General features: G+C 39.5%; 1 protein-coding gene across 3 annotated transcripts; it reads right to left on the bottom strand.

Moving 5' to 3' along the window:
• Window positions 1-610: 610 nt before the first annotated feature.
• On the bottom strand, window positions 611-19,672 carry MCCC1 (methylcrotonyl-CoA carboxylase subunit 1). 3 transcript variants are annotated; one of them, XM_058422004.1, is made up of 20 exons: window positions 19,590-19,672; window positions 18,489-18,535; window positions 17,336-17,478; window positions 16,826-16,921; window positions 16,552-16,673; window positions 15,456-15,603; window positions 14,560-14,681; window positions 13,380-13,491; window positions 12,962-13,043; window positions 12,061-12,188; window positions 10,964-11,147; window positions 10,306-10,415; window positions 8,940-9,156; window positions 8,144-8,230; window positions 7,523-7,572; window positions 5,270-5,407; window positions 4,694-4,801; window positions 3,733-3,804; window positions 2,056-2,187; window positions 611-949 (listed from the first exon to the last, which is right to left on the bottom strand). In XM_058422004.1, the coding sequence occupies exons 1-19, from the start codon at window positions 19,643-19,645 to the stop codon at window positions 2,068-2,070; spliced, it is 2,142 nt and encodes a 713-aa protein (XP_058277987.1). In that variant the 5' UTR covers window positions 19,646-19,672; the 3' UTR covers window positions 611-949; window positions 2,056-2,067. The 3 variants fall into 3 exon arrangements, with proteins under 3 accessions (XP_058277987.1, XP_039930099.1, XP_039930100.1); XM_040074165.1 differs by having other exon boundaries at window positions 611-2,187; XM_040074166.2 differs by having other exon boundaries at window positions 611-2,187; window positions 17,336-17,475.
• Between the last annotated feature and the right edge of the window lie 1,473 nt (window positions 19,673-21,145).

Here is a 21,145-nt window from a genome sequence, read left to right as displayed (position 1 = left end):
TTCAAGTGTGCAAACTGACAGTGACTTCTGCAAGAGATTTTTCTTAAATACACAAAACCATCACTATCTGAAAAATCTGTCTCAGTAGAAACCTATGGAGATTAAAAAAAAACAGCTAATTTTTGAGAAGTGAGGGAAAATGAACACTGGTGAGATTATTTGTCTCCCCTGGCTCCTAAGGGAGGACATTTTGCCAGCTCCCAGGGAATGTGTTTTGCTGCACTGGCTGTGTGCAGGCAAGCTGTGCAGACTGAGCAGGCAGGGAACCTCCTGCTGGGAGTTTTAATGTTTTGGTACAGATTCAGTGCAGCAAAGTCGGTCAAGAAACAGCCATGCCACAGAGAGAGAAAAAATAAATGCCAAGCTGCTGAGTCTCTTCAGGGCTGAGCTCATGTTTCTGTATGGAGATTCAATTCTGGATAAAACAAGTGCCTAACCTCACCTGCAATGAAACCATCACGAGTGTCTGGATTACTGCCTCCTAAATGCGATCTGCAGGTTGTGCTCATCATCATCAGATGCTACAGAAACAGCTGCTTTACCCTCTAATCCAATGCACAAACAGAAGCAACCAAGGAAAGAACAAAATGGAGAAAAATCAAAACAAATATTCAAAGTTACGCTTAATTTTTATTTGGCAGTAAATAAAAATCACCGTGGCAATATTCTACAAGAAGATCACTGGAGTTTAATTATTTGCTAGGTGACCATAGGATGGGAAGAGAAATTGAAAAGCATTAAAGTATGCTTTTAAATACACAGATCATCCAGAGCCATTGCTTTCTTACCACTTTTCTGCACTGCAGACAAGGCTGCACAATTATAAAAGCAGATCAGAGAATTCGCCATGACACTGTATATTGATTCAGAAATGAGATTTCAGGTAAGGGTCCATTTGCACAGATTTAACTACAGGTTTGGGACCACTGCAGCATCTGATTGTTCCTTTCTGCAGCATAAAACAGATTATGGGATTAAATTAGCATATCAAAACTTAGTATGATAACAGAACTTCACATTAACTTAAAAATTAAAAGACTTCCAAAGTTTGCAACAATTAAAACATTTTTCTTTCCCTTATTTCTCTAAGGTGCGGGTTAAACAAGTTTAAATAAATTTATGGCAAATAATCAGTATGCTTAGTCTGAGAATTCTTTTTCTTTGCATATCCAAAAATCTAACAACTTTCCCTCTGAAACCTTGTAGATACAAAAAAATCTATTATTCTTAGTAACATTTCATGTTGCTATAAAGACTGTGGTGTACTTCATTCCAGCCAGTAAGAAATACACTAGAACATGAACAATATGGTAACAGCAATGATTTTGAAATCACTATTGTATTTTGGCACACTAAGTATTAAGTAAGTTTGTCTTTCTATGTTACTACTTCATGTTTAAAGTTCAAATGGTATTTTTGGAAAGCAGTTGCATTTTAACTTTGATTAGTGTAGCAAATGTATTTGAAAAATGCTTTGTATCAGATATTTTGAGGTATATTAAAATAACTTTTGAAATGCAAATTTTCATGATTCACTGAGGTAAACAGGGAAAAGAGATGCACCAGAAATGATTGAGAGGAATTCTGGGCTAAGGAACAATCCTAAATTCCCTATTAAGGCAAAAACATAAGCCACAAACGTGAATTTTGCCAGAAAATAGAACAACTGTCCTTCAGATTTCCTTCAAATCAATCCTCACATATTTAAGGGGAAAAAAGGCAGCTGTGAATAAGTAGGCAGAAGAGCCCAACCTGTCTGTACCTTATAGTCCTTATTAACCTCTCTGATCCTTTCAGAGTTTCACATCTTCTTCCAGTCTAATGCCTTTCCACAGGCAAACAACCACTGGACAACAATCACATAGGTCCACAAGTCATAAATACAATTACAGTATAGTGATACCCAAATTTCAGTGAAGTCAGCATAATTTACAGTCAAACTATGCAGGAAGTGCAAAGGAAACAAATCCCCCATTCATATAAAACAGTTTGCTGAAAATATGAAGAAATCTTCTTCTGGGAGAAAATCATCAAAGTAGAAAAAATAAAATGCACCTTCCTTGAATTTTACTTTGACTCTGCCTCTTCATCCATGAATTCAACGAGTGGAGCGTGTCTGTTGGCCTGGGCACCTTCTTGGAAATTGACCTTTTTAATCACTCCTGCCTTGGGAGCCCTTATGATGTGCTGCACAGAAACACAGCCAGAGTGAACAGCAGACAACTCAGGGGCTCCATCCCCTCTCTCTCTACAGCAAATGCTAGAATTACTCCTTGGTCCAATTAGAACTAACACACTTAATTCCTTCCTCTGACATGTTTTATTTTAAACCTTCTTTTAAACATTATCCTAGTTCATTTTCAAGTGCTATTTTCTCATGAATATTTAATAAGTATACTGGGGCAAAAAATGCCATAAAATGCATTTGTATGAATTATCATATGAATTATCATCAGTAGGAAAACATGACTTATTTTAACTCACTAATACTTTCTGATGTTGTAATAAATACCAAACAGAAATAACACAGTTTTAATCCAAAGTATTAATCAGAGAGCAGACTTGTTCCCTTAAGAGAAATTTGCAGATTTAGTATATATGCAGTAATATATAATACTATATTTATTATATATATTCTATTTACTATATATATTTCTGTTTACTGGTCAGGAGGGGTCTTTTAGTGGGCAGATATTTGGCAAAATGCAGATAAAACACAAATACAGCTACTAATGACAGTAAAGAACAGCAGGCTTACACACCAACCAGTCTGCTTGTCATTGTACCAGGTTAGTTTGATATTGCAGCTTTGGCTTCTTGGTAGTTTTCTACATAGGGTTAGTCTAGCATCGAAACATTTAAGATCAGATATTAAATCTTCACATCTAAGGATTCATTACATAATAATTTGCTTTTTAAATTTTAGATTTTATATTTCCATGGCACTTAAAAAAACAGATAATGTCAGAGAGGCACAAACACATTTAGCATCCAACTGCAAAGGATTTTGTGTGTATGTTTTTTTAGAGCACACAGTTTTATTTAATAGAATTTGAATGTAATTTATTAAAGAACGCGATAAGAGAAAGGCAGACTTTCTTAGCAGTGTTAGTTCTGCTGCCACAAACTGAGATTTATTTTAAACTAATAGTCAAACCAAACCAGTTCAAGCTACAGAAACTGTAATTCAAGCAATCTGAGCCACAGTCAAGCACTATGACAAGGTAAAATGACCAAAATGCCAATCCTCTGATTGCTGTGTGGATAATTACACAGAATCCTCAGTGTACTCCCCATAAAACTTCAGAATAAAATTTTTAAAAAAAAGGATTATGCACAAGAAGAATCCCGTGCAAATTTACAAAGTCCTCGTTAGCTAAATCTCCGCCTGAAGTAACTGCAGACATCCACGTGCCAGGATCACAACCAGGAAGCAAGAGACACACCAAGACAGTTTTGTGCTGGAAAAGTCAAAGGAGAGGAGGGGACAGAAGGCCTGACACCACCCCCCAAATGCATGTTATAACAGCTGCAGAATACCATGGATTACATAATCAACATTTGTTAGTAAAATGCCAGCAAATATAATCCTCTGAAATCTAGTCAGACACAAGACTGATGTTACAGCAGATGCTGCACTCTACACTGAACTTCAATAATGCAACCAAAAATTATTAAATTTTGAGCCAATATTTATTTTCTCAGTAATTAAAACCTTTATATGTCACTTACCTCCATTTTCATAGCTATCATAACCATTAGAGGGTCTCCAATCTGAACCTTATCCCCTGCCTTCACAAACACCTGCAATTCAGGAGAAAATTGGGGGGAAAAGTCATTTATGTCTGTACCATTCAAAATCAGCTGGACCTCGACTAACACGATGCACAGAGGGAGTGAGGTTTTGCAAAACAGCCTCATACTTATTTTTATTTTTGTTGGTCTGGGTATCTGAGTTCTCTGGATAGGGAATAGCTCTACACAGATCTCTTCAAGGGAAGGCAGAGTCTACAGAACGAGGCAATTCTATTGTGAGAAAGAACCTCTTCCTGGAGCCAATCCCTAAAGTCTTTAAAACAACATTCAGAAAGAAGATGGCAGGAGCCACCTCGGTTTTCAACAATTACTCTCATTTGGAGTGTTCATTCAGGATGTCAGAGATCCACCCTCCACGTACTCCACCCTTCATGCCTTTTTATTAGTGGTTGAATCCTTGAACCACTAAACTCTCCAGAAAACCTTTCTGTTCAAACTTTGTCACTGTGCAGAGAATGCATAAGACTTGCTCAGCTAAAGAAAAAGAAATAAATTCACAGCTTAACAAAAGAGGCATTTCTGAGTATTTCTTTTTTTGCAAGTACACCTCACTCTCTTGTTACGTGAAATGAATCAAATGGCCTGAAACACTTCAGGAAGCTTTGACTTGGGAAGTAATTAAGATGAAGAAAAAATTAGTTAAGCAATAGCATTAGTTCAGATCTTCCAGAGCTCTAGAGAAAGAATGGAAGCCTTAAAAAACCCTGGGTGGCTGCTGAAAACTCAAGAGTCAACAAAGCTTTTTCCAGTGAGGAGTCACACAACACTGATTATTTCTGGCCCCAGGTCTTTCCTGGCAGCACAGAAGCACTATTTCTTGCCGAGTCCATTTGAATGTATCGGAGAATTCAGGTCCCACCCATGTTGTTATAATTACCTTTTCTACTGTGCCTGTCATGGGCGCCACAGCTCCACTCGGCCCTGCCCCTGAACTCACTGCAGACAAGTACTTGGGCACAGGGAGGCCAATCTGAGCACTGCCTTCCTGCAAAAAGAAAATCCAGGACAGGTGAGTTACCAACACGACACAACAGCACCAGGAGATGGGCTGCCAGAGGGAAAGAGCAGATCCAGGCTGAGGCAAAGCTGTCAGCTCTGAGGGTGGCAGACCCTGGGGTCAGGGCTGCACCAGGACTGTCACAGTCACTGCTCTGCCAGTGTCTGAGCCTAGAAAGTCACACGAGCTGCTGGAAGGACCAGCAAGGAAGGAACAACCCCTGTGACAAAGCAGCTCCATGTGGATCTTTGTACAAACCCTGTATTTGTACCATCCCTGCTCATGCATGAATTTCTGAATAGAACAATAATGCAACAAGTATCAAAACTTGATAGGTAAAAGTACGAAACTGAAATTGCTATTCTCGTTCACATTCTATTGCAATTTATATCGTTCATTCACATGGATAAAATGCCAAAAATTTTAAATTTGTGCTAATAAAGAAAGGAATTTTACCGAGAAGAACAGGTAAATGGTGTTGTCCAAAATGACCAACTTGGACTTAGACACTGTTCCATTTATTGAAGACCTCAAGTACAGTGAATCACCTTCTTTCAAGATCTCTCCAGAAACCAGGAATGTTTTATCTTGAATCTGAAAGTTAAATGCTTTTATAAGAACAAAGGTTAACCCTTCTCAAGCAGTAAATCAAAAGATTGTTTGTACCCTCACAACCTGTGGTTCTGCAGACAACTCTGAAATTAAAAAAAAAAAAAAAAAAAAATTAAACCTTATGTATTCCTTATTTTTCAGTTAAGAGACTGTTCTGTATCCAATACAAACAACTCATCAAATGATCTAATATATTCCCTCAGGACAATTTTTATCTTAAACAAAGATATACTGTTTTTTAATAAAAACAAACAAACAAACAAAACAACCAGAATATTCAGTTTAGTGATGCTATTAAAATCCAGTATTTTTCATTTGTCCTAGCATCTTGACTTCCTTCAAACTGAAGAATCTATAGCATTCAGCTGACATATTCTACAATGTTTTCCAAAAGAGAGGTGACTTCCTCTGTCTTGGAAGCTTGCAGGACAAGAACTACAACATATTCAGTAAACCTACAAGGAACAGAGCAGTAATGGAAAACAGTGCCAATGAGACACCAAAACTGCAAAAGAAAGACCAAACAGAAAGGTCATTTATTTATGAGTACCCTTCATCCCTTCCACCCTTCCCTTAGTGGAAGCTGCACCTGTACCACCACTGCAGCACACAAAGACTGTAAGAACACAAAGGTAAATACATTACATTTCACCCATAGGTTTACTGCCAAGTCTGGCATCACTGAGCACAGAATCAGAGACTTGCTGGTCTTTCAGGATGGTACAAGCAGAAATAAAACTCAGGTCTTCATTTACATAGCTGCAAATTATTCTTCCACTGAAAACATGCACTGATCCTGTTGATCTGGCACTGATCCCTCAGCAGAAATTGTTCGCTTGAGCACTGAGTGCCTGCCAGTTCCAGGCCCAGCCACCTGCTCTGGCTGATTTGCCCCAGGACAGGATCTGAAACACTCCAGAGGCACTGTCCTCCGCAAAATAAGCCCCCAGTTATGTTTTTACCTCTCTTATCTCCAGCTGCTCTCTATTTCCATGTCAACCCCCATTCTTCCTTCTTCCCTAGGAGTTACATTCTCCCTCCACAAATGGTGCCTACATCCCTTCTAGCCTCTTTTCATTGCTGCTGATGGGACTTCAGAGATAAGGCTCAAGTGTAAAAGCTGTCAGGCATTACACAGATAATCAATACACTCAAAACAACCCAGCTATTACAGGAGGGATGTGGGCTATCTCAATCTTCATATCAGTAACGGCCTGAGTTACCATGATGTGGTTATACCCTTGAAAGCACAATAATTTTATCCCTATTTTTCTAGGACACCGATCTCTATACAGTCTAAGCAGTTCATAAAATACTTATTCTCTTTATTCCTCTTTTCTGACTATTAAATCAAGATGCAGAACTATAGAGACAGCATTCTTGAGCATGCATCAATTCTGGGTGCCAAATCCGAGAAAATTAAGAAATTCAGCTACAGGGGATGCAAGAAGGATATTCAGCACCCAGCCAAACACAAGCCCCTTAAGCCACAACTGGAGACTCTCACATGTGCACACACAAAATTATCTACAACTAAGGCATCTTGAGCTGTTTACTACAGGAGCTCTATAGCACGGACAAAAAAGCCAATTCTATGGGGTATCATTCAATTATCTAACCAGAAGATTCCTCAGCTCATTTGCTAATCACTCTCCAACTTCCATCTTCAAAATAAAGTGTTATCTTGCAGATAATGCTCTAGAAAGCTTTTATTTATCCCACAGGAGATCCATTCTCATGCACAGAATAGAGCAGCAGCCCTGTGGAAAAAAAGTCTTTTTAAATGCAGATTTAAATCTAACTTCCCATGTTTTAAACAGGCAAATTTAACAAGAAAAATCAAGAAAAATACCTTTAAATACTAAAAATACAAACACTTTTCTTAGCCGTGTCAGAAGCACTTGCATGCCAATCCAGCATCTATCACAGGTAATTTCAGGTTAAAGTAACAGTATATAGCAATGGATACAAGCAAACTAAAAACAGAATCCAGCATCTGTAATCAGCAAGCAACTTTAGTAACAATTAATACTAAGAGAAATCTACAAGAAATGGACTTTCATCTAATGGAGTATCTGAAAAATTTGTACTTGTTACCTGCATTTTGTATGACCCATCTTGATTGTAACTTACAGCTACATCCACAGCTGCTCAATAAAACAAAATATGCATGTGTGAGTAGATTTAATTAGAGTATCTGGAGAATGATGACATATAAACAGTATCAAGGCTTTCTTGATAAAAATGAGGCCTACCAACACTAAGATAAGAACAAGTATTTTCAGATTAGCTTGCAACATACTGCAGATTTCATACTGAATTCCAGACAATTTTTCTTTCAAAGATGAACACCTGAAATCACACTCTGAGATCTGTATTATCTGGACAGGAAACAAGTTTGTGAGGGGAGAAAATAGTAGGCTCTTTGCCACCAAAATGAAGTTCAAAGAAAGTAAATGGCACTCTGCTCCTTTTAAAATCTCAACCTCATTCATTTAAATGATGAACATTAATTAGTAGTCATTTGAATTTGGTTTACAAGTCCTCAGGATCTAACACTGTGGATTAAATATGCAATTCTGTGAATTCCCAGCTCACACTGCGTAAAACTCATACTGCTTCTATGCTGTTTCTTAGCCTGAATTTTCAAGCATCAGCTAAAATAACTTTATCCATCAAGAACCTCCCTTCCCTCCACAGACTTTTTTATTAACTTACTGTTTTCCCCATCCAGCAGAGACAATTTTCTAGTGTAACATATATTTATTCTTCTGCCAGTGCTGGATGCAAACGGTGAGAATTTATCTAAAACACAAAATACACAGATACGTTATTTTCATTCTACTTCAGCAAAACACAACACTTAGAACTTAAAATCATTGTCTTACTGTTACTACCTTCATATTTATGTATTTATATTGCACAGAAAAGACTGAGGAGATATTGCAGTCACAGAGAGTGACAATTCCTTGACCTCCAACACTGAATAAACTGATGCTGTGAGACTTCCAGAAACCATGAAGAAACTAAGAGCACTGGCTGATTCCATGGACACATCCTTGAACAGGACCAGAGAACATGGGAATTTATTACACCACAGCAGGTCCTGATTAACCTTTAGGTGAAGATTCCATTAAACCCCAGTGCCTCTCCCATTCTGAGCAGCCAATTCTGTCTGAAGATCTTGGGCCAACTGCAGGAATAACAGAGGCACAAGGCCACTGCTTGTGCTTATCAAGAGCAAAGAGCTCCCAGTGTCACTGACCATGAATCCCAAGGTCTTTCAGACAGTGCCTGTCTGAAGGGCTTTGGGAAGCACTCTGGGCATTACAGTGGTGATACATTCCATATCTGATCCTTATCAAAAGCTATAGTCTGCTCTGTATGTAAATATCTGGGAGATGTCACAAGGCAGAACCCTGAGCAGGCACAAAGTAGAGCAAATAAAGAACATCCAAATTAAATAGCTGCACGTGAACTATAAAATAAAACAATACAAAACAATGATCCTTACCATCTGACTGGTCTCTAAAAGCATCTGTTAGCATCTTCTCTTTCAATATGAGCCCTAGAGCTGCCTGACACATAACTTCATGTGGAGTTGCTTTTTTGGTTGGAAACAGTTCATCATGGTGTTGAGGAATGAAATTAGTGTGCACATTTCCAGCCTCAAACTGTGGGTGTCCTGACAGGCTCAGTAAGAAATCAATATTAGTGCTTAATCCTACAATCTGCAAAGAAACAGAAGCATTTTGCCAAACTGAGTTATGAATACACAGCTTTCTGCTCACAAAGTTTATCAATAAAATGTAATTCATTCAACTGCTCTGTCTTATTATCAATTAAGCCACTGACTGTAAAAAGACAAAAAACCAAACCAAAACCCAAAAGCTGCTTTCTCCAAAGCTCTCTGTTTTCTCAATGCTGCCTCTGCCCACTGTGAAGTTGAGCAGAGTTCCCCAGAAACAGTTAACAGGAGGTAATTTCAGAAAAACCCCTACTTTTGGAAAATCGTGTTCTGAATATTTAAAAGAACATTCCTAACTTGACAAGCGCTTCTTATTAAAAATGAGTTACAATAGTTGCAGTATCCCATATCAATAGTAAAAAGTAGAACAGGGGCTTCTGTAAGTTTACTAGATACTATCCATTTCCTGTAGTGCAAAATAACTAATGAAACACATAATTATTTTAGAGAAATCAGTGAAACTGATAACTATGTTATGCCGTCAACATTTCAGAATTGCTAAGAAAAATCTGGAAAAGGCAAGAGAATTCTTTTATCTCTTTCCCTTGGAGTAAATTTCATTTTTAGCTAAAACAATAAAGTTCTGCACAAGTAATATTCTGTCTCACCTCAAGCCAAACCTTCTGAATTCCACTTTTGAGAACAGTTATAACACCTGTAGTTTTCACAGGGGAAAAACGCAACGTTTCTTAAAAAGAACTGACAGCATATTTCTTTACCACACGTATAAGTCTAAAAACTTCCTTCTTTTTATAAATTAAAAATTACAAGCAAACATTGTCTGACACAAATTCCACCTAAGAAACCCTCAAAGTGTGAGAAAGCTCACACTACAATTGAAAATGTTTAGTCTTACCCTTCCACAAAGTCTCAGGTGCATCTTCAAACCGAAGATACCACAGACTTAAAAATCTATGTGTAAAGCTGGCCTTCACACTTGTTTTTACTCACTCCACCAATGAAAACAGTTTGCAAACTAGGAAAAAATACAACTTCTGCAAACAACTAATGCATTTGAAACAGCAATAGCAACGCAAGCTCCCTTTTGGAAACCACTTTTGTGTCAGCGCAGTATTTTCTGCACACTTTGATGGCTCAAGCTGCAATCTCACACCGGGCTCCTTCCACTTACATTATACTGGTGCAAACTGTAGCGCAGCTTTCTGAGAGCTGCCTGTCGGTCCTCAGCCCAGACAACCAGCTTTGCAATCATGGGGTCATAATGCACAGAAACCTCATCACCTAAAATGGGGCAATAAAACAAAAATGCTGTAATATGCAACCAAGTATTCATGAAAGTTGGTAATGCAAAGTACTGGACAGCACATGGCATCCGACTCGGGAACAATTCATGGCCACATTTCTCTCAAGATAAAAGTTGTTTAAGGACATGATGATGTGAGCTGGCATTTCAATTTCAAGGGCAACTTCAGCACAGACATTTTATAAATCTTTACAGAGGCAACATTACTCAAATTCAATTTTCTTTACTGCAATCAGAATGCAGGATTGCTTAACAGTGAGAATGTCACCACCATGAACCAGTGGATATTAATTTGGGTACAGGCAAAGAAGAGGTAAAAAAAATATTCACTGACTGACCAAAAGTACCTGGAAAATCATAAGGAAGGATAATTCTGTAAGGATTTGTCTTTATAACAAGACTCTTTTAGAGTCTTTTACAACAAGACTCTTTTAGATAAACTTATTTAGGCCAAAGAGGGAAATGCTTACAAAGCAAAGTTCTTGGTGTTAATTATTCCTTCTTCCATCACTGCCTTCAGTTTTACCTTGCCTGACTCCGGTCTCTATCCTGGTGAAACGATCTGCTGAGGGGGTGGATAAGTGCAACAGCGGCCCAGCTCCTGGCATAAAGTTATTATTAGGGTCTTCAGCATATATTCTAGCTTCAAATGCATGGCCCTGGAGCAGGATCTCTTCCTGCCTTAGAGGAATCTTCTCTCCTGCTGCAACCTGAAAACAATAGGTTTTCTCTTTAATGCAGGATCAATACTCTGGAGTGCTGATATATGAAATATTAACTTTCTTCTAAACATGAACAACTAGGAAGCACATTTTGAAAAGCATAAGGAGAAAAACAGTGCCAAGACCACTGAACCTGTCCACCTTCTCTCTCTCCTTCTTCCAGTGTTGTTTGATCCCTGTTCTAACTCAGGATTGAATTCTCAATTTCCATGCTCAGATAAAGAAGACAAAAGTCCCCTTTTTTTGCATCAGCATTTGCCATTTTAATTTTCTTTCTGATTACGAGAAATACTTCCCCACCCTTAATCTCACCCTACTTAAGCTGTTGTCCTCACTTCTGGATTTATCCAAACAGAATTGGGTTTTATTTCAAGTTCCCTAATACCCAAAACTTCCTGTGAACATCTGAACATGTGAATAACCTCTGCAAATTGGGTGTGTGAGGAAATCCCCTGCTCCAGTCCACCACACTGTACATTTATTTCAGAATGTGGCTATACTAGTATTACACCAGACAGGTTTTTGTGAGGGTTTTTTCCTCCTACAACCTGATGCAAGAATGATTTTTGGGCCTCAGATACATTTCAATTAGAGATTTAGAAACCTTTCAGCGTAGCAAGGGAAAGATCAGGACCCTACTCCCTCCTCCTCCTCACATTGTCTGTAATGTCTCTAAATACACTTTAAAAACATTTTCTCTCTACACAGGTGGGAGAGGACTGGTTGAAATTCAGAGCACCTACACAAGGCTCTACATCCAATACAGCAATGTGAGCTGTTCCTGTGGAGCACAGGAAACTCGACCCTGCCAGCTGAGCAGGAGATGAGGATATGGAAACCCTTCTGGCCTCTCACAGAGCACTCAGGAAGAACTCCACACGTAAAATCAATTACCACTCACCCTGAGCTGCCATTCCACCAAATCTGTTCCAGTGATCATCTCTGTAACTGGGTGCTCCACTTGCAGCCTGGTGTTCATCTCCATGAAGTAAAAGTTATGTTGGGAGTCCATGATAAATTCGACTGTTCCTGAGGTATTCAAAAAAAGGACACTTCATCAAAGAGCACCTCAGGTGTCCATTTATGGAAAAGACACCCAAGACACTTCATTCAACTACACCAAGACTATTATTTCTAAATCAGGCACGCTGAATTTCATTAAATTCATACAAATAATCTCAAAGGGTCACAAAACTGAGGCCTGAAAACAGAAGGGTTGTTTCCTTGTACATTTACATAACCTGTGTTGTTTCGTAGCCATTTTCTACAGTAAGAGCTGCATCTCATCAGCATTTTAAAAAGGGCATCAAGACTGTCTCAAAGTATTCTGAATATTCATACGGTATGTAAGTTTTTTTAATAAATATCCAAAGAAAGCAGTGACAAAACAAAGTTAAAATAATTTTAGGTTACTTTTCATCTGGGAAATGGTGCGAGTGAGTTGTGTTTTTCTTTTAAAGACTCAACTGTTTGCATATAAAGTATAACCCTCTGTATGCTAAAAGAGAAATTATTTTCCCCTTGCTCAGCTCCAACTCATTAATTGATAATGCTCAATTTCCAACAATTGAGTTGACAAAATTATCTGCCCTGAAATGTCTTCTTTCTATGCTTCAGCTGCTACTGGTCTTGAGCTCAGGTATGCTAATTTAAATCTGTAATTACACCAGAATTAACTACATGATTACTTGCTTAAACCTCAAAAATTTGGGGGATGTGTGTCATCCTCCAAAACAGTCAGATGCCATTTGCCTGAGACTTAGAGCCTCATTAAGTTAAAAGCTGCACCTCCCCAGACTTACCTGCTCCCACATAATTCACTGCTTTAGCTGCTTTGACAGCAGCTTCTCCAAGTCTCCTTCGAACCTCTGGACTGATTCCTGGCTGTAAATAATAATAATAATAATTCAAAAAAAAATATAACAAACTATTGTTAAGTTTGGTGATATTAAACCTGGAATGCATTAATATTTAACAGTATTTACCAGCTGTAGTGAAACCTTGATTTATGTTATACTTGAAATCTACTTAATACTGCTTTGAGTATCATTTTCCTAAAGAATGTAGGTTATTTTTCAATTAAAACATCGTCTGCAGCAAAACTAAAACAGGTCTGAGGATTACAAATAAATTATTACCCACTACATTCACTCAATGGGGGATAGCAATTACTATAAAAACATGTCAGTTCAGCAAAAATATTTACAATTTTCTGCTCACCCCTGGTGCCTCTTCAATGATTTTCTGATGCCTCCTTTGCACACTGCAGTCTCTCTCAAACAAATACACTGCATTGCCATGCTGGTCACCAAATACCTGGACTTCAACATGCCTGTTCCATAAAAATAAATGTTTTATTGTATTTTAATGCCCCAAACAGACTTTAAACATACACATTTCAGTAGGATTTCTCATAAGTTTAAGTGTCTGCCCTTAAATAAATGCCAAAATTGTAGAAGTGAGGCTGCTATTATGAAGGATTTTAACTGTTTTAGACTTACTCAATCTCCTGAATGAAAGAGGATTCCTAATAACAACTACTGCAGTGAAATCTCAGAGACTGTAGGATAAGCAAGATGTATCTGAAGGCTGCTACCTCCTTCTTAATTATTATAATAAAAGTAAAAACACTTCACTATAGTTTGATAATCACTATTTCCCTCATAACTTACTGTACAGCAACTCACAAGAGAAAGCAGCAGCCCTGGATCAGGAATAACACTGCTCACTTCAAAACACCATTTCAAAGGACAACTCTTAGGTGGCAGAATTTTATTCTGTGCATAAAGCTACTAAAAACACATCACCATTCTGCCAATCCCCTGATCTTGGCAAAAGAAATTCCCCAGAAATTAGTTTTTTCTCATGCCCACCTGACAGCATAAGCAGACCATCAATTTCTTTGGAATAAATGCTTTCCCTATAGTGATGCTTCAAGGAAAAACAGATGTAAAGTACAACAGTATCAAACAGTCTCTGTGAGATGTTCTTTATAAAAAATTTCAGTATCACAGGCCAGGCATTAGCTAGACTCTCACTCGTACTTGAATTATCAAAATAAAGGAAGATTAAATAACTGGTTTAGGACACCTGAGGGCAGCAGAAACACCACCATAGCTTGACTAAGGTGTATGGTTTAAATATTATAGAGTGATTTTTTTCCTAGATGTATATCAAGTTTAGAAAGCTCTCTCACTGCCATGGCTCCCAAGCAGTAGCATTTTAATTTCTGTCATTCAAAACAAAGCCACTACAAGAAATTCAATAAATTATAAACAATTTTGACCAAATTAACAACTTTCATAGTGCAAATCAGACGTACAAAACCAATTTTAATCCTACAACAAAGCTAGTTACATTTATTTAACAAGAGAATAAACATTAGTGTTTATATTCTTACCTTGGATTATCTACAAATTTCTCAATCAGCATTGCATCATCATTAAAAGACTTTTTTGCTTCTCTCCTTGCTGATTCTAGTTGGTCCAGAAACTCCTTTTCGGAATGAGCAATCCTCATGCCCTAAAACACAGGGAAAAAAGCTTATCTAAATGTCAAAAAATACAGCATGGAATGAAAAATCTTGTACACACAGAGTGAGAAATGATCTTTTATTTCACTTTTTCTCCTTTCATACACATTAGCAGAATTGTGCATCATCTTCCATTAAGATAATCCTAATCCCACTGACAGTGCCATAAGAATTGTAAAAAATAGGTATTATCATTCCATTGACATGAGTGAGCACAAAATTCAATCTTGTCCTCAAATATAATAGAAATTTTCCAAAGCTGGCAGAGAAAAACTTATTTTTTACAAAAAAAAATCTAGCTATTTTGGAAATAATTAAAATTTTCCATTGTAATTTATTTATAGACATTTATTTCAGAGTAAAATCTGATTTAGACTGGGAGTTCACCACTCATTAAAGAGTTTCTAGACACAAAATGGTATTTCTAATAATTTGTTATGCAATATTTCAAACTGTTAGCAAAAAAAAAAGTCACAGAATAACAATTTAAAGTCATCTCATTTTGCACAAATCCATAGCACAACTTTTCTGCTTATGTGAATTACTGGAGATCCTTCGAAATAAACAAAACTCTTCCAGTTTATTCCAGCTACTTATCTTCTGCATTTCAAAGGGAAATGAGATTTTGCAGAGCTAGATGGGCCATTAATAATAAATATTAACAACAAGTGCTTTTCCAGTTTTTGTTTTCTTTTAGAATATTGAGTCACAGATCCTGAGACACGGTAACTTTACAGCACACGACGGACAGATGAGTTCCTTACCTTTCCTCCACCCCCACGGACAGCTTTAATCATTACTGGGTACCCAATTCTCCTGGCATGCTCCTTTAGACACTCGTCAGACTGATCTTCCCCATGATAACCTTCAACAACAGGAACGCCAGCAGCAGACATTATAGCTTTGGAAGTGCTTTGACAGAACAGTTTTATATTTAGAATGATGATAATATTTTTTTCTTACTTTAAGCTCCAACCTGTCTAACGTTCCCAATGTTAATTCTCTGCATGAAAATAATTCCACACTAGACCTCAACAGAACTACTTGCATAGGCGTGTTACACAGATTGGACACATTGGACTGCAATTCAGCACATGCTTTAAACAAAGATTTTTCTTTCTCCTAGCAGGATTGGATTTTAGAGTGACTTCAGTTCCACATTATAGATGCCAAAATCTAACATTTTCAAATTACAACACTGTATCCTGCAATATTTAAAGTTGTACAAAAGCAAAATTTTTCATTACAGAGGCTATATTCATATCACACATAAAACACTCAGGCATAATAACTCTAATTTCCAAAATGCATGCAAAGCTTGTTAAATTACTGAGGTAATTTACTCTCACATTATGAGGTGATAAAAAAGTTAATTCTCTCTAACTACTATCATACAGTTCCCATGTCAGTAATAACTTCATTTCCATATTCTTGATTTATACTTCATACTTTAAAAGTCTTTCTTTGATCTAAGTATCAAGGAATAAGATCCTCTGTGATGAAGTAAACTTATCATTTTACATGAGCCACAACAACCCTGATGATTTGGTGCTTCTTTTCCACTGCTCTTTTGACCCACCCAATCTGACTGCTGAACCTTTACCACTGCAATGCTTCAATTCTGGAAAAGTAGAATCATTACTTATTTAATTACTAAAATCCCAATAACTGAACAATCTTCGCTGTTTGTATCTCTTCATGAATCTATAAACCTAGAGTTTATTCCTTTGAAGAAAACGGTAAAAATGCAATGCAAATTGAATAAATAAAACAATTACAGAGCAACTGGTAATTTGTTAACAAAATCAGCTTTGCCAAGCTGTAAACTGCATAACCAAGTAACAAATCAGAAATAGATACCTTTTAATACCCATATCCCTGATAGCAGATGAAGGAGGACCTATGAAGATGATTCCCTGTTGCTTACACAGCTCTGCAAACTCTGTGTTTTCTGAGAGGAAGCCGTAACCAGGATGAATAGCCTAAAACAGAATAATGGTACCAACCAATTTCTTATAACAGTTTAGTTTAGAGAACTCAGAAACTTCATAGATCATTAAGGAAAAGCAAGATGACAAAACTAAAGAATTAAGACATGGAAGTAACAGAAAATGTAAGGCCCTGACCTCCTCACCTGTGCTGCTGAGACCTTGGCCACCTGCAGTATTTTCTCCATGGCCAAGTAACTCTGCTGTGAGGGTGGTGGACCAATGCAGTATGCTTCATCTGCCTGTTTTACAAATAATACATACAACAGAGGCTGTTTACTAGCAAATTCAAATGAGTTTCTGAGCTACTTATATCACTTATCAGACTGCAGTTTAAATCACTGCCTTTCCTCAAGGAGAGGTTTAACTGGGTGAAACAAATTCTGACTTTTTCCCCAAAATCCCAGTTCATTCTCTAACCCCTGGCTGTCCAGAGTCAGAGAGTCAAACTTGAATGCACTTCCCGTAAAGTTGTCAGGTGTTGAGACAGAGACCAGGCAAACTTTCCATCCATACAAGGAAAACTTGGCAGTAGGTCTACACAAGTGAAAATCAACACTGCATCAGCACCCAAATCCGCTTTACACATGGAACTTATCAATGAAAAATACTGTTTTGAACGGACATCAGCCATGAAATTAAAGAATATATTTCACCATTGCTACGTGCATGGAATTCCTGTCTGCTTCACTGTAAACTGCCACCGACTTCACCCCCATTTTCTTGGCCGTTCGCATCACCCTGCAGGCGATTTCTCCTCGGTTTGCAATGAGGATCTTCCCTATCCTGTGACCTCCTGCTTGAAAGGATGAAGCACAGTAAGAAACCACGCCACAGAAACATTCCTGGAAACAAAGCAATTTTAAAATTCTGGTTTCTTTTGCATTATTTATAAAGTTTATGCATTTCTTCAATAATGAAAAAAGCATGCTTTACCCAAAAACATTTCCAAGCTGCTCTTCAATTTTTTAATTCATAGTCCCTATGGAGAAGTATGCTTAAACCATTTTTTTTTCCTTTTTAGAATTCAAGAAATATACCCTAACCCTAAAAACCACACCTCTACATAACCGCTGATGCTTATAGTTGTGCTGTGAACCTTCTGGACTAACTAGGAAACAATCAAAGCTGTGTCGTGTAAATCACAACAGAAGTGATTTACATACGAAGAGCACTGCTCCCCTTGATACACAGTGACAAAAAAATAACAAGGTATTAATTTTTGTTGTTGTTTTTGTTTAAGCCAAAACCAACTTACAAAGTGACTTACAAACTTCTACAAACTGTCACGACAGCAGCCACAACTTGACAGAAGTGTAAGGCCAGCACTGACAGAAACTTCTCAGTGAGAACTAAATAGCTTAAGACTAAACAATAAAATGAAAATAGACCTCTGGATTCTCAAATGTAACTTTTTAGATAATATGACCGTAGAGTGATTTAAATCATCTTGCCAAACCCCTTTACTATGGTTCATATATTTAAATACCATTATGTCTATAAAAAATTCTCTCAGACTTCGCAGCATTTGCATCAGAAAAGGACCCAGAGGAAAAAAAAAAAAAAATCACAAAAAATAGTTTTCATTAATTTCCATGAACCTAAATATGATAGATAAAAGTATACAAAATTTTGTTTAAACATTAAAGATGGTTTCTGTTAGGTTACCTACAGGTTCCTGCTTTCAAAAACTGTGGAGATACTGAATATTTATTAAAAAATCCTGCAGTCTTTCAGCAACCAACGCTCTAAAACCATCCACACTGCACAGCAATTTAAGATAGCAGCTAAAGAACTTAAATCTCATACCTGTCGTTGAGGCCCATTTCACAAATATTTGTACTTGGTTCCATTGCCTGTGCAATTATAAAGGGACAGAAGTGTTACAAGTGCATATGAAGAAGTGGCAACTGAGCTACTTTTATTTTCAGGTGAGAGAAGGACAGCACTGAAACTTCTGATACATCTATTTACACAGATCATCTTCAGGTATAGCAAGGGAAGTCGCTCAAACTTCACCAGATCCCTCCCGAAGTACTTTCACTTGGACACAATAAAAATTATCCCCTTGCTTTTTTAGTAGCATTCAAACAAAACTAATCACAGAGTTTTCTTAAACAAGCAAAAAATCTTTTTGGCAGATAGAACAGCCAACAACACGTATTCATTTATTACAGAGGCCAACTCATAAAGTATTTGGGAAAGAAGACGTGAGCAACAATAAAAAAGCTTAAAAGGCAACAGGAGCTGCTTTTGTAGAGCAAAGGTGCAAGAGAAAAGAATGTGAAAGAGCAAGAGCGAGCCATGTAGACTTTTTAGAAATGGAAAGTTAAACTTCAAATGATTAATGCTAACTAAATGAGATAAAGGCAGTGCGTGACTGGATGAACTGTGAAAGCAAACTCCTGAACTGTTTTAACTAGTATATAAAACAAAGTCGGAAATCTGGATCAAGTCCAGATTCTTTAGGCGTTATCGGACAAAAAGACACGGGACGTCCTCGGCACCACCCAAGGAGAGCTCGGTTACAACAACGGGAGGAGGAATCCGTGCATGTCCTAAACACTGAGTACACAGCTGTCACGGTCACCCTCCCTGCGCACGGGCTGCGGACAGACCCCGGGGCCGGGACAGCTTCACGGGACCCGCGGCAGCTGCTACAACGATCCCCTACGGCACAGGAGGGTTTATTTGCTCTTCCTTCCCACGGAGCAGCCCGGCCTTCCGATGTGCCCCCTCACGCCCGCAGAGCCCTTCCCCGCCTGGCTGGGCGGCGGGCTCCGAGCCCGCTGTGGGCAGCTCCCCGCGGCTCCTCCGCTCAGGCCGCCCCCGGCCCGCACCCGCGGCTGCCCCGGCACCCAACCCCGCCCGCGCTCGGGGCCGCTGCGGCCTCCCCCGGCCCGCACTCACAGCCGCCGCAGCGCCCCGAGGCAGCCGCGGCCCCGCTCGGCCGCCGCCAGCGCCATGTTGGGGAGCGCGGGCGGGAGCCGGGAAAGCCCTGAGGGGCAGGGAGCGGGCGGAAGGAGCGCGTCACGGGGAGGAGGGAGAGCCCTGAGGGGCAGGGAGCGGGCGGAGGGAGCGCGTCACGGGGAGGAGGGAGAGCCCTGAGGGGCAGGGAGCGGGCGGAGGGAGCGCGTCACGGGGAGGAGGGAGAGCCCCGAGGGGCAGGGAGCGGGCGGAGGGAGCGCGTCACGGGGAGGAGGGAGAGCCGGGCACGGCCGGGGCCCGCTCGGGGACAGCGGGGGAAATGGCTGTCGGGGGCGGGGCTGGGCCGCGCCGAGAAACGGCGCTGAGAGGGCCGGTCGAGTATATTTCATTTAAGTGTGAAACGATGGGTGCACAGACTCAGCGGAGCGTGCTCCTTCGGGAATGACATCCGGGGCTGTCATAGGACAGCGGCACACAAACGTGGGAGTTGTTGGGAAGGGCGTGGGCATCCTCGGATAACACAGCATCCCCGGATCCTGCATCAAAACCGCCTCGTGAGGCGGAGGAGGTCGCAGAGCGCTGGGATCAGGAAGCCGTCAGCATCCATTCCGCTCCCGCAGGCTTTGGAGCTCTGCAAGTCACAGAGCCACACAAGATTTGGGCTGGAAGGGAGCTTAAAGCTCATCGCGTTACATTACTCTCCCTTGAGCAGGGACACCTTCCAGTAGCCCAGGTTGCTGCCAGCCCCATCCAACCTGGCCTTGGGTATTTCCAGGGACGGGGATCGACAGCTGCTCTGGACAGCCTGTGCCAGGGCCTCACCACCCCCACAGGGAAGAATTTCTTCCCAAGATCTATCAGTTTAAGGCCGAGCCCACCCCAGTTGCAGGGTCTTGCTAAACCTGCCCAGCGCCAGCACGGTCAAAATAAGTATTTCCAGTTGTTGTTTACAAATAGCAAAGCAACCGTGCTTTTTCACAACAGGAATACAGAAACGATCAGTTGCAGTAGTGGCAGTGTTTAATGTCTTACGTGTTCTCTATACTCTGAAGCATTAATGGTTTCTTACACAAAGAACATCTTCCGTATGCAAACAATCTCTGCTTGCTCCAGTGCCATTTCGCCGTGGTGACCCCTCACACCAGTGACTGGATGGTTCAAGTAGCTCAAACAGACCCCGGATCAGCTTGGGGAAATCGTCCCTTGGGCCTGAGTGCAAGAGGGATCAGCACTTGCTCTGAGGATGGGGTTTTAAAAACTAAATTATTAGGTGAAGCTTCTGCTTTTCCTTAATCCGTTCACTCCAATCTTCTTCAACATAAGATGCTGACAGTGTAGTTCCTACTTTTGCCTTTTGTAATCCAGATTTCTAAAATATCTTGTTTAATTTGTCTCTAAACACAAGATGGCAGCATTTTATGCAGTTTAACTGTTGGGCACTGGGGAGGGCTGCAGATATTTTACAGTACATAAATCAGAGGTGGCAGAGGAGTTGATGCTTTTAGCAATAGAACTAATGGAAATGGCAAACTCATTTA

The sequence above is a fragment of the Hirundo rustica genome, chromosome 10, assembly GCF_015227805.2.
Source record: "Hirundo rustica isolate bHirRus1 chromosome 10, bHirRus1.pri.v3, whole genome shotgun sequence".
Classification (NCBI taxonomy): domain Eukaryota; kingdom Metazoa; phylum Chordata; class Aves; order Passeriformes; family Hirundinidae; genus Hirundo; species Hirundo rustica.
The sequence above is the reverse complement of the archived record's forward strand: the minus strand, read 5'-3'. Positions and strand labels throughout refer to the sequence as shown.

Excerpts from the sequence above, each read along its gene's own strand:
- MCCC1 (XM_040074165.1), bottom strand. The coding sequence starts at position 19,645 with ATGGCGCTGGCGGCGGCCGAGCGGGGCCGCGGCTGCCTCGGGGCGCTG. Across the intron at positions 13,044-13,379 it reads TCATTGAAGAGGCACCAGGG|CCAGGAATCAGTCCAGAGGT; the intron begins GTGAGCAGAAAA and ends TATTATTTACAG. Across the intron at positions 7,573-8,143 it reads TCTGCTGGATGGGGAAAACA|CTGTGGATGTAGCTGTAAGT; the intron begins GTAAGTTAATAA and ends TTTATTGAGCAG.